Genomic DNA, 12,622 nt, shown 5'->3' with positions numbered 1-12,622 from the left:
TGCTGTTGGCACTGGATGAAAAAGGTCAGTTAGGAAGTCATTAGGATTCATCATCTGGGAACCATGAATGTCTGCACCAAAACTGATGACGCTTATTTAAAATCTTTGGCCCGCTGGTGATGCTAGATAAAAAGATGAGAGGCTCACCAAAGTCTTGATGGTTTATCCTCTGTGGAACGTCATTGTCTCATGGCAGCCCATCAAGTAGTTTCACTTTTAAACCAAAGTGGTGGATGGAAGCAACCTACAGGTCGACATTGCAGTCCTTAGATCCGCGCTAGCGTGACCAAAAATGCAGCAATCATTTTAAACCAAATCACTGCTAGATAAACCGCTGCTAACTTGATACTAAATCATTTCATCTTTTCTGGAAAAGATGCTAATCATTCAAGACTTCCACACTGTAGCATTCGGATTCTTCCCTTCACAAACATTTCCCTCCAGCCGTCTTCCCGTTGAGTTGCTGCTCCTTGTTGTCCAGTTTGTGAACCACTCTGAAGGCCTCCAGGAACTCAGTGAAGTCTATGCTGCCGTCCTTGTTGAAGTCGATACTTCGGGCCAGGTCATCGATGGCTCTGTCGTCGATGTCGACCCCCAGGTGGGCGCTGAAGACACGCCAGGTGTGGCGGAACTCCTCGATGGAGATCAGACCTGAACACGAGAACACACATTCAGTACACACATGTGCTGAACTGGAAGGAATACATTTTGAACTACTGACACAATTCTTATATTTTACCTGAACGGTCTTTGTCTATAATATTGAATATTATCTCAATGTCTGTCCTGTATCTGAACAGAGTTTCAGCCATGTTTGGAGTCACCTAAAATGAGAAAAGAGGAAAAGAGAACTGTAGACAACTTAACAACCACTAGCTGAGTTTAATCGCAGCAGTGGTAGAACAAGTAGTCTGCTATGATCCTAAAAGTACTAGTACCACTAAGGAAAGATTCAACTTTACAAGTGAAAATTCTGGATTAAGAAATAAGAATTGAAGATGTATGAAGTATCTCATCACTGTGGACAGTCTGGATATATTAATTATCCAACTAGATAAATCCCCAAAAGTATTTGAGTGAATGTACTTGGTTGATCTGATGAGGATGACCTCTAACCTCCCTTACCTGAGGCAGAGGAATCCCTGGCTCCATATCCTCAAAGCAGGACCGATAATCCACACTGCCATCTGGTGCCAGACGGGCTAAGTGCGGGCGAAGGGTCCTCCAGGGCAGATCCAGCCTGAGTACAGACTCAAACGCCTGAGCCCATTCACTGACCGATACACAACCTGGAACAAAAACAAAAAAAATACGCTTGCATCTAACAGCTATACGTGTCAACCTAGTTAAAGTTAAAGACAGACAAGGCAAACGGAGAGAGAATAGCGCACCGGTGTTGTTCTGGTCATATTGCTGGAGGCTCGACAGCAGCTCAGAGCGATGGGTGAACAGCTTCTCCTTCAGGGCTTTGAGAGCAGAGCCTTCAGCAGCTCGTACTCTGCAGACGCACACATAGACACACACAAGACTGAGCTTTCTTACATAAATCATTGAATAAAAAATTCTTGTTTTGACCCTTCAGCAGTCCAAAACCCAAAGATATTCATTTTATGATGATTATAAACACGCACACGCAGGAAACTTTCACAGTGGAGGAGGCAGGAACCAGCCGGTAAATTGCATTTTTTACACAAGCAGAAACACGGCAGACACCTGCTGTACCTCTGTGTCAGGGTGAGTTTGCGTGTTGTGCGGCTGACTTGGTACTGGTAGAAGCGGGGGACCAGTTCTCGGCCCACTTTGATGTAGGCACCACGGTTGCTCCCCTCCTCGTAATAGTTTGACGCTGAGAAAATGGTGATCACCTGTCGAACACACATGCGCAAACATTACTCCAGACTGAAACACTTATTTGGGCAATCTGAATTAACGTCTTGCATCCCTCCCATCTACCTGTCCACCGTGACAGAGCTCGTATCCCTCCTGTTTGCACTCATGGGATCTGATGAGCAGCTGGAGTCCATGCTGCAGCAGCAGTCTGCGGGTGACGTCCGGGCCAAAGTAGCAGCCTCCTCCTCTGAACGTGTTCGGACTGCAGCCTTCTTGGGTTTTCGGGTCGCTCCACAATATATCCACTACCTGCAGGAGAGAAGAAAGCTGATCAAAGTGCTGGGACGAGGTCCAGAACACTACGAGGGCACTGGATCCACTCCTCTGACCTGTTTCCATTCCCGATCGTGTTGTGGAGGTGCAGGAGGGGGAACGGAGGACAGAGAGTCCAGGTAAGGCACTTGGAGGACATTGATAGTGTAAGGCATAATGGGAGAAGACGGGCACGGACGAGGCGAGAGGCACGATGGAGTTCGAGGAGAGCCGAAAGAAGAGGAGGACGAGGACACTGAGGAGGAGGAGGAAGAAGAAGTGGAGGCTGCGCTGTCTTGTCGGCTGTGCTCGCATCGCCTCCTTCTACAGAAATAACATGGATAGAAGAGAGGGTCTGTCAAACAAGAAGTCTTATTGTACACTTTAAAAAACACCTGTAGGCGTCTGTGGGCTGCCGTCAGACCTCTGGTTGGGCGTTCTTTGGTTCTTGCTCTGGCTGCTGGGACGAGAGCCGGCCGCAGATCTCGTTCTTTTGCAGGACTGACTGATGTCCAGCTGATCCAAACTGCGTCTTGGAAACCTCAGGGCAGATTTCACCTGGAAGAGTAGAGAAGGGAAGACAGAAATAAAGTGAGGGCAAAGGAATTCCAAAGTGAAGATCAAACCGGCGTATAGAGTGTGTGAGGATAAGTGGGTAACGTACAATACGTAGTTCAGATTGTAAAGCCCTTCGAGACTTGACTTAAAACACGAGTTCATTCTGATCATTAGTACGGTATTTATCTTAGTAAGTATCTTAAGAAGGGAAGAATCCAACATAAAGATACACAATTTATTGTACATTTTGTTGCACCCATGTCCTCTTGGTCTCAACTAATTTGCTTAATTTCACAGAATTACTTTTCATAACTAAATGTGAACATGTTACGATACAACTAGACTGCTGTTAATGTAGAAATACATGATGATTTTTTATTTGTATGACCTGTAAGGCCAGTCATTTAAAAGAATAAATAAAACCACATAAACAATAAAAAGGTAATATATGTACATCACTGATTGTTGTTTAAACCACTCAAGTATTCAGCATGAACCTTGTCTGCCGGACATGAACGCAGCCTACTGTTAGCTCACATGCTAGATGTGTGGCGGCTGTTAAGTCATCTGCATTTTTTTAAATGTTGTTCTGACCTTTAGTGGCCAACACTGATTTAAAAGAGTACAGGTGGATTCTTGTTACTGACCTTGTGCCTCTCTATGGAGCTGAGGAAGTCCAGGTCGGTCTGGTCTGATATCCCACCGTGAACGATCAGGATCTTTCCGTCGATGACCGTCGCAATGGGCAGAAGGCTGAAAATGTCCTGAAACAGCTGGAGGATCTCACGGCCATTAGTCTGCACACAGTGAAAAAGGAATTAATCAATCATCTGTGGGCCACTGTGCCATTTTATTAATCCAATGCTAAAACCTGAGTTATTTACATAATAAAGGCAAAATAAAGCTGTGTGGCTGGACTTTACTGTACCTTGTATTTCTGCATGACTTCCTTTGTAAACCCATATCTGAAAGAACAATGTAAAAACATATCCTCATTTTACTACTCTTGTGCTTGTGGCAAACAGATAAATGTTTTCTTTAATATCTGGTGTTCGTCCAACAGACCTGAGGTTCATTATGTGGTCTTCATGGTTTCCTCGGTTCAGGTGCATGTAGTCGGGGTAAAGCAGCAGGTAGGCGAAGAGGAGGATGATCACTTCGGTCGACTTCTTCCCGCGGTCCACAAAGTCCCCGTTGAACACATATGGTGTCTCCGCAGAGGGAAGGCCATTCTGAACAGCAGCGTGTAGGGAAATCGACAAAGTTAAAACCAGATCTTAGAGAAGTGCATGATTCAGCTATGTTTGATGTTGCTTCAACTTTCATGCACATTTGCTTGTTTAAACATGCATCTATATAAAATCAGACGCATCTGCATGACATTTTTTTGATTTTCCTGTAAAGTAGGCAGTGAGTGATTCTAAAGAAATGTATGGCACAGTGAAATAAATAAAGCTTTGAAGTACCTTATAAAATATCAGAAGTAAGTCGTCAAGTCGCCCGTGCAGATCACCTGAACCAAAAAGGAAAATCACAGCAATGCAGAAATGGGAATCCTATTTCTATCCTAACTGATCCCTGATTTACAGAGGATGTCTAAAATGTTCCTCAATGGAATGAAAACACCTCAAACCCCCACCGGTATGTGTTTTCTGTTTGAGTCACAAGCATTCTTGAGTTTAATGAGATGCGAATCTGCAGGAGGAGGCGGCCTTGGAAGGGGGAGTCAAGGGCCTGATCAGTGTGCACATAAACAAGACCTCCATTCTTGGAACGCTGCCATTAAGATACAGTCAACTGTATTCATAACACATTTACAGACATCAGCGATCATTTAACCGGCAAGCAGGTTATTCATGAATTCAGCTGCCTAATGTGTTGTGCATGTGGCAGGTGCACAAGCAGCGGCATCACAGAATCGCAACGACAAGACTGAAACATCATTTCAAAGAACAAATAATTTTGTATCTTGATTTAACAAGAAACTGAGGTCACCGTCACCCACCACATATAGTGATCTCATTAGTGTAGGATGTCGACAGGTGGATGATGTTGGGCATCTGTTTGAGGAGCTTTTTGGTCTCGTACAGCAGCTGCAGAACATATCTGGCATGTAGAGTCTGCATGGGAGAAAATAAATAAGGTCCCTAAAGGACTCAAAACATCTAAACCAAGACAATCCAAAGCAAGAGAGTGAGAAAGACCCTTATTGCTGTACCTGTTGCTCCTTAAATGCACTGAGGAGAGCGTTTGTATCAGAGACGGAGAGAGGAAACGAGAGTCGGGGTCCCATGTACGACTCTGGAACAGGGATCAACTTGTAGCAGGTCTCTCTGTCTAACCAGGGGTCCACCACCGGGTCCAGCAGCTGGGAGATCAAGTCTGGAGGACACAGAGGGAGCAGCTGTGAACGTACAGTGCTGAGCTCATTCTCACTGATGTCATTGGAACTTCACTGAAATGAAAGATGGAGGTCCACAAATGGTGCTCAGCATCATTTCTGCTCTAAAGGTTGGATAATTGTAGAAAATGTTAAATAATAAAAGGAGGCAATAGACAGTTTGCAGGTTTAGCCAAAAACAGACATTACTTCCAAATTTGCCACAAAACAACTTTGTCAACACTTTGAAACCTCTAAACTACTCAACAACATTTCAGAAGGAAATCTTAAATTTTTACTTCACTCCATTTATTTGATAACTTAAGTTATTCTGCAGATTCAAATTAATTATTCAAAATAAAATCCACAAATACATTTTTATGATATGTTATAGGTTAAGACTTCATTGATCGCTAAAGAGAAAATATCAAGCTACCCAGCAGTATATCAAGTAAATAAGATAAGAACCGCCTTTGTAAGCTGCAACATTGAAGTTATGTACACATTAATGTATCAATAATCATAATATATAATATACATTATTCAGAAACAGGTCATTTTGCACGATGAGTACTTTTATTTTTGGTACTTTTACTTCAATTGAATTTTGAATGCAGGAGTAAAAGATCAGAGTACTTCTTCCACCACTGCTGAACAGCAATCAGATTGTGTCTCTTCAGTAAAATCTTTATACATAGAGATTTAAAAAATGTTGCCTTTACTAAACAGAATGACACAACACCACATCCAGCTCTGTGTGACCTCACTGCTGTATTAGAAAACCACTCCAATATGCTAATAAACCTCTAATTTATGCAAACAAACAAGGCATGAGCAGACACCTACCTACAGGCTTATTTCTCTTTTGTCTATTTCCCCCTTTGGGTCTTTAAATGTCCTCTATTCGGAGACACACGCAAAAACAGGTGCAGTATATAATAAATACAGACAACAAGGGTCTGGCCTCTTTGAATCACTTATGTTGACTCAACGTAAAAAACCCACGTATAGGATGTAGTGTAGATGTTGGGTAATAAGGGATGACCTAAGGATTTGCTTGTCAACGAAGCATTGTGCCTTTTAGCTGGATGAGAGGGTCAATAAATACTTAAGCCACATCTGTGTCAGTGCAACACACCAACACATTGGCCTCCACATTCACAGTAGTTGCTAAGCAACAGGGTATACGCAATGGCTTCTCTAATATAGACCAAAATACAGAGGCATGACTAACAAAACTAAAACCAAAACTAACTCTCACTATTTGTATTTACCTAAAGCTTCAGCTTGACCCATCCGCCTTTGATCATTTAATTTCACATAATAGCACAACAGCATCAAATTAACCTTAAAAAAAGTGTTTAAAAGCTATAAAAGAAATACAAGAAATGGCTGAAAAACAACCTCACGCATATCAACTTCAGTATGTGTGAGACACAGGCAGACCTTAATGCTTTATATATGCACAGTGCAAAATAATAAAATTGTCTTGCCTTCATATCCATATGAGCCCTGTTAGAAAATGCTGTTTTACTCCAAATAAATAATCAACTTTAGCTCCAATATTACCAAATAACAAGGATTACAATAAGTCAGAGATTTCAATAAAAATAATACTATCTCATTGAAATATTGTATATACAGTTAAAAGAGTGTTTTGGCTCCTGACCTGGTCCATTTCCATTCAGCTGAGTGAAGTTGTCGAGCATGAAACTGAAGAAACTGGAGAGCTGGAGAAAGAAAGTTTTAAGTTTTATGTTGCTTCTGAAAATGAGCCTACATGTGTACTTGAGTTTTTTTAAGCAGGAGGGAGTGCCTTTTCTGAGAGTCACCTGTAGCTGGTCCTGTTCCCCAGCATATTCAATGGACTGAAAGATGTTCCAGGTGTACCTGCGCCTCATCTCCAGACGGGCCATGTAGCGCCGGTACCATCGCTGGATCAGAACAGCTGCCTTCATAGCTACGACAAAAACATGTGAGATTCTTATTTAGTATTCTTATATATCACAGCATTTAAATGACAGTACAAAGTGACAAACACATAAACACATGCATGTACAGGTCATGTATGTCACAGACTGATCAATAGAGATGAGCAGGGCCTTACTCAGAGCAGGGCTGGGACTCTTAACTGTGTCATCTGAGAAAAGAAAAACTACAATTCAGCAAAAGAATCTGGTAATTGACCAAAATCATGCGCAAGACAACACACACATGAGCACACACACACACACACACACACACACACACACAGACACACACACACACACACACACACACACACACACACACACACACACACACAGTGCGAGTGATAACAAGACACAGGGGAGCTCATGAGCAACAGTGAGACTGAAAAAAAGCTAAGCAAATTAAAAGAGCTTTCAGGAGAAACAGCACTCATTAAAGAGAGAAGGCAGACTGTGTGAAGCACCATCTGTCAAACATCTGGTGTGTGTGTGTGTGTGTGTGTGTGTGTGTGTGTGTGTGTGTGTGTGTGTGTGTGTGTGTGTGTGTGTGTGTGTGTGTGTGTGTGTGTAACAAGTCTGAGGAAAATTTACTACCGCAGAAATTAATTACCATCAGATTCATTCTGCAAAGTGTGACATTGAGATGCGTAAAACTGAACCATAACACTACTGCCAAGAGGACTGCTAATACACCATTTAAAGAGCACAAATTTAATAATGTTACATAATGCTTCACAGAGAGGAACAACAAGATAAAAACACTGCAAGTTAAGATTATTATCATTAGAGATTAGCAAATCTGTGTACTAGAGAAGCTGCAAACAGAGAATTTCTGGCATTTTTGCTTCAAAGAAATTGACTGAAATGATAAATCAACTATCAAAACAGTATTCACTCTGGACTGTATATGTCAAACTGCATGTAGACTTTAAATGTTATTTGTAAAATCTAGAAATAAAAGCAACTGGAAGTCTGTAAGGACACACACACTTGAGTAACACGTCCCTCCCTTACATCCTTCATCATAAAAGCCTCATCTTAGTTATTTCTAAGCTTACACTCCAATTAGTATCCGACAGGTGTGGAACATTTGTGCTCAGTTGGTCTGTCCACAGACAGATACCAACATGTCTGCGCTAATTTGATACCAATGTGTTTTGCTTCCACACGTTTCCCCAGGCAACACATATACATGTCAAATGATCCCGCTGACTGGAAAGGAAAAAGTGTGTCAGTCCTGAACCATAATGACAGCTACCTGCCCGGCATCCTCACCTGTCTCCACTCTTTTCCCTTGTGTCTCCGTAGCAACGGAGGTGCCACATCCCATGATGTCCAACAAGGAGGTCCCGGGGGTCACATCAATCAGTTTTTCCAGAGCTGGGTCACATCTTGCTGGTGGCATGCGACTGCTGCCATGAGATCTAAAAATATAGAAATATGTCATCAGTCAGTGGTTGGTTAAATGGGAGAATTGGGTTTAACTCTGTAGTTTATTAGAAGTTTTCTAAATTCCTAGAAATACTTTCAGTTTCACATCACAGCAGCAGGGTTCACTTCAGTGAGAGTGTCCTGGAGAATGTGTCTTTTGTTTGGTCACCACTGACCGATGATCAACAGATGGGCAACATTAGGCTTCAATGTAAAAACCTCACAACACATGAAACAATAACGCAGCCATGAGGACAAATCATAAAGGGAAATGTTGCTTAATGCGTATCGCTTCACTACAGTTTTTTTTACAAAGCAACGTTTCATTTAAACATCCGGTGCAAGACAATCGTCAGTGTTTGTTGTTGTTGTTCCTACCTGCAGCTTGCATCAGCGCGATCGGAAATTATGAATGGGACACGCAATCCATGTGATGAACAAAAAAAAAAAAATGATGATGATGAGGAGGAGGCTGCAAACACAACGTTTCCCTACATGTCCTCCAAAAATATCGGTTAATAGGAGGTTAGAGCTTTAAAGGAAGGATAATATGAGCAGTGAAAGTCTTTCCAGTGGAGATGCGGACGCTGCAGGAGCTGCTGCTGAAGGAGGGGACGAGAGTGCACAGAGGAGGAGGAGGAGGAGGAGGAGGATGATGATGATGATGAGGAGGAGGATGATGATGATGATGATGATGACGACGACGACGAGGCATCAGGTGGATTTAAAGCCCAGACACAACACAGAATGGAGAGTCAGTCAGCTGTTCCTCCTGAAAAATGGTCCACTTCTGGAAATATTCACTAAGTAATTTCCATCATGACTCATGTCACAAATCGTTTCTGTGCCCCATGCATCTATTAGATATTCAGTGAATTAACATAGCAGCAAATAAATATTTTCTATGTAAATATAAAGTGGGATAATATCTACCTGAGCAGAGAATGAAGTCTCTGTCCCTTTGTGTGTGTGTTGTAATCCAAGCTTCTCCTTGCTTTGTTGACAAAGACGGTGGGAGAGGTCAGTAAAGTAGCATAATCATGAATTTATAAATATATACACTGCTTTTAGAGAACCAAACATATCAAACTAGAGTTGGAGAGGGACAGGTTGGTTAACAAAAGCATATGGCAGCAAGTTAGGACAGATGTGAGTAACTGACGTTTGAATTTACAGTAAGCTAGTAGGACTATCTTTGCTCATGTTAAACCTATATTAGTCTGTGTATAAGAAGTAGAAGTAGTCACTGACATCACCCATTGGTTTGTGGCCTACTGTTAAAGACTTATATGGCAAGCCATTTAAACATTAAGGTTAGCTAGACTGGATATTCATCCATCTGTGGCTGGCTATTCAAACATACTATGGCGCTCATTCGTTGTCCTCAAGTGGGTGTAGAGAAAATATACAATATGCTGTAAAATTGATGCGATTGAGACCATAAACTCATGTATACTGAGGTAATTAATCAAGTGAGAAGTAGAGTCATTTTCTCATAGACTTCTATACAATCTGACTTTTGCATCAGGAGTGGCCCCCTAATGGCCATTAGTAAGAACTAACAAGTTTAAGGCCATTGAAGTTTGCCTTCAGGGCTTTTTGCCAGAAATCATATAAGGTTTAAGCAACAAATCCACTTGGTTAGGTTTAGGAAATGATCATGAGCCACTTGGTTAAAACTTTCTGCAGTTTGTATGTTTTGAATGCAGAGCAGACATTAAGCCTACTGGATCTGACCTGAAGGTGAAAGTTTATCTTCTACTTAAAGACTGAAAATAGCCATAAAAGGCATGTCCCACTGAATCAACCATGTTACCCAAAAAAATGCCACCAGGGAGAATAGCAGCCCAGCATGTACCATAAATCAAGAATTTGCATCCAAAACTTCTGAACCTGTCCCTACACCCTGTCAAAGCTTGACTCTCAATTGAACAACAAATTTGTTAATAATAATCTTCCGCAACTGATCCCCTGTAACTTACTGCCTGCTGAGTACTTAATGTAATTTTGTTTACCGACTTCAGCATCAGCATGCAATGCATATTGCATAAAAGGCAACAGATTAAAATATAAAATTCTTTAATAATAAGTTTAAAATATTGACATTTTCCAACTCTTCATGCAGCAGCTCTCGTCTGAATCCTCTGTTGTACAAGTTTGACAGCAGCACTGATCTCCTGCAGAGTGATCACTTTCAGTCTGTTGGTTTGAGATAGCCGGGAAGCCTCTGAGCTCACCAGTCGGAGCAGGACTGGTTTGGGAAAACAGAGCCGACTGGCCAAGATGTCTGGAGTCCTCATCCCAGCCGGACTGACCTGCAGGAGAGATGAAAGTCTCAGGTGAGCTGCAATCATTTCTTTTCATTATCTTACTTGCTTACTGAAACCTGCATAGTCCACCACTTGGAAAAAACAGGAATTTTTTGACCTGTAATATTTACAATCATCCCATGAAAAACAAGAATTTTGGTTGAGTTTTAGACACCACATGTCCACGCATGTAAGCTTGTGCTGATATTTCTTACCTCTTTATGAGCTCTGTAGATGAGAGCAGAGTGAGCTCGACTCCTCTTCTTTGTTTGTGGAGTTATCCTGCGCGTTGATCGGACAGGAGCCTTCATTTTGCCTTATCTGTCTTAACACTTGCAAAAAGCTATTTACTGATGAGATTTAAAGCAACTTTTCCAAAAAGCCATCAGGAATAAGAGCATGATAGAAGACAGTGTGTGGGGAGTGAAAAGGATGTTTTAATGAACACAAATTGAAGACAGCTTTGCTTAATTAGGCCTAATTACCTTCAACCAGCAGGCTTTGAAAACGTCAGTGCGAGTTGAGAAGTCTTTGGCTTGAGAATCTACAGTAGATAGAAAAGTCATTATAATTTTTAACCTTTCTAACACAAGATAATGTTGCGCTTGTTTGTAACTTTTAAATGCCTTGTGTGGTCTTATTAGGTAGAGGATAGAATAAATATAATCCTCATTGTGATTGCATCTTGTAAATACATATATCTTCACCAGAGATATACTCATAGAGAAGCCAAAATTGTTAATGTATTTTTACATTTTTTGGAGCCTTTTCTCTCATTTTGCAGTATAATTAAAAACTTTCATCTGTAAATTTGTAGATTTACTTGAGTTAAGATGGGATGTTGAAATGTAAGCAGATTATTCTTGGTAAACTTTTTTATTTGTGTTGACGGTGTCTTATTTTCACTTGACTATCCAATTATTCAATTCTTTCCATCCCCATTCTTTTTTTCCCAAAATAATGACTTAGATATTTAAGGGTTACATTTTTTTTGGAATCTTTTAAATTTGTCTATGAAAGATTTGTTATTAAAATATGTTCTCAGTGGGACTCTTACAAAAAAATAAACTTGTCAGTGTTTCTTAATTTCCTCAAACATTCTGTATCTTTGGCAGAAATGTCTTGTACATACAGTACACAAAGTATTGGCCAACATACAACAATATATATTTGAAAGCGAATATCAGCCGCTTTATCACATGGGCTCTTCTTTGAAAATTTCTTCTCCTTCATTTTAACATTATTTAAAAAAGATATTGTTATATACATTTAATATATATAAAATTATTGTATTTTCTTTCTTTTTTTCTTTTTTTGTATATTATAATTAACCTGATAATGCAAATGCAAAGTGCAGCAAACATACAAGGACATACAGGTCGACCTTCTGGTCAATTATATGGATCAGAAGGCCCAGCATAAGCCATACCACCCTCCAGCACACACACACACACACACACACACACACACACACACACACACACACACACACACACACACACACACACACACACACACACACACACACACACACACACACACACACACACACACATACACACACCCCAAATCTGTCACATTGACCTCACTGGCATTTGTTTTTTGCTGCAGGATTTTTGAGTTGACCTCTGTGGCTGTGAAATGATTTCCAGAATGTGTGGTGGTCGTTTATGTTGGTGGGTGAACAGCTGTAGGAGGGGCTTTGTCAGATAAAGATGGCATTAGTAAGGCCCTTAGTGTCCTGTGGATTATTGTAATCCAGCCTCTCCATCTCTGCCGGCTCGGCTGCTCAGTCTACAGTCGGTTTCCTCTGGTTCAGAGCAGGTTGGAAG

At 41.1% G+C, this 12,622-nt stretch overlaps 1 protein-coding gene across 1 annotated transcript; it reads right to left on the bottom strand.

Annotated features, from left to right (window-relative positions):
- Positions 1 to 424: 424 nt before the first annotated feature.
- ppef1 (protein phosphatase, EF-hand calcium binding domain 1) lies at positions 425 to 8,397 on the bottom strand. Its single transcript, XM_054617551.1, has 18 exons — positions 8,326 to 8,397; positions 7,188 to 7,220; positions 6,913 to 7,040; positions 6,750 to 6,810; positions 4,919 to 5,082; positions 4,706 to 4,820; positions 4,167 to 4,213; positions 3,766 to 3,932; positions 3,629 to 3,665; positions 3,348 to 3,497; positions 2,567 to 2,700; positions 2,220 to 2,466; positions 1,954 to 2,139; positions 1,723 to 1,865; positions 1,392 to 1,498; positions 1,126 to 1,289; positions 740 to 824; positions 425 to 651 (listed from the first exon to the last, which is right to left on the bottom strand). Exons 1-18 carry the CDS (start codon positions 8,378 to 8,380, stop codon positions 425 to 427), a joined length of 2,250 nt encoding a protein of 749 aa, XP_054473526.1. The 5' UTR covers positions 8,381 to 8,397.
- Positions 8,398 to 12,622: the final 4,225 nt, after the last annotated feature.

Source organism: Anoplopoma fimbria, chromosome 2 (genome assembly GCF_027596085.1).
Source record: "Anoplopoma fimbria isolate UVic2021 breed Golden Eagle Sablefish chromosome 2, Afim_UVic_2022, whole genome shotgun sequence".
Classification (NCBI taxonomy): Eukaryota; Metazoa; Chordata; class Actinopteri; order Perciformes; family Anoplopomatidae; genus Anoplopoma; species Anoplopoma fimbria.
Note: the sequence above shows the minus strand (reverse complement) of the source record. Positions and strands in the feature narration are given on the sequence as shown.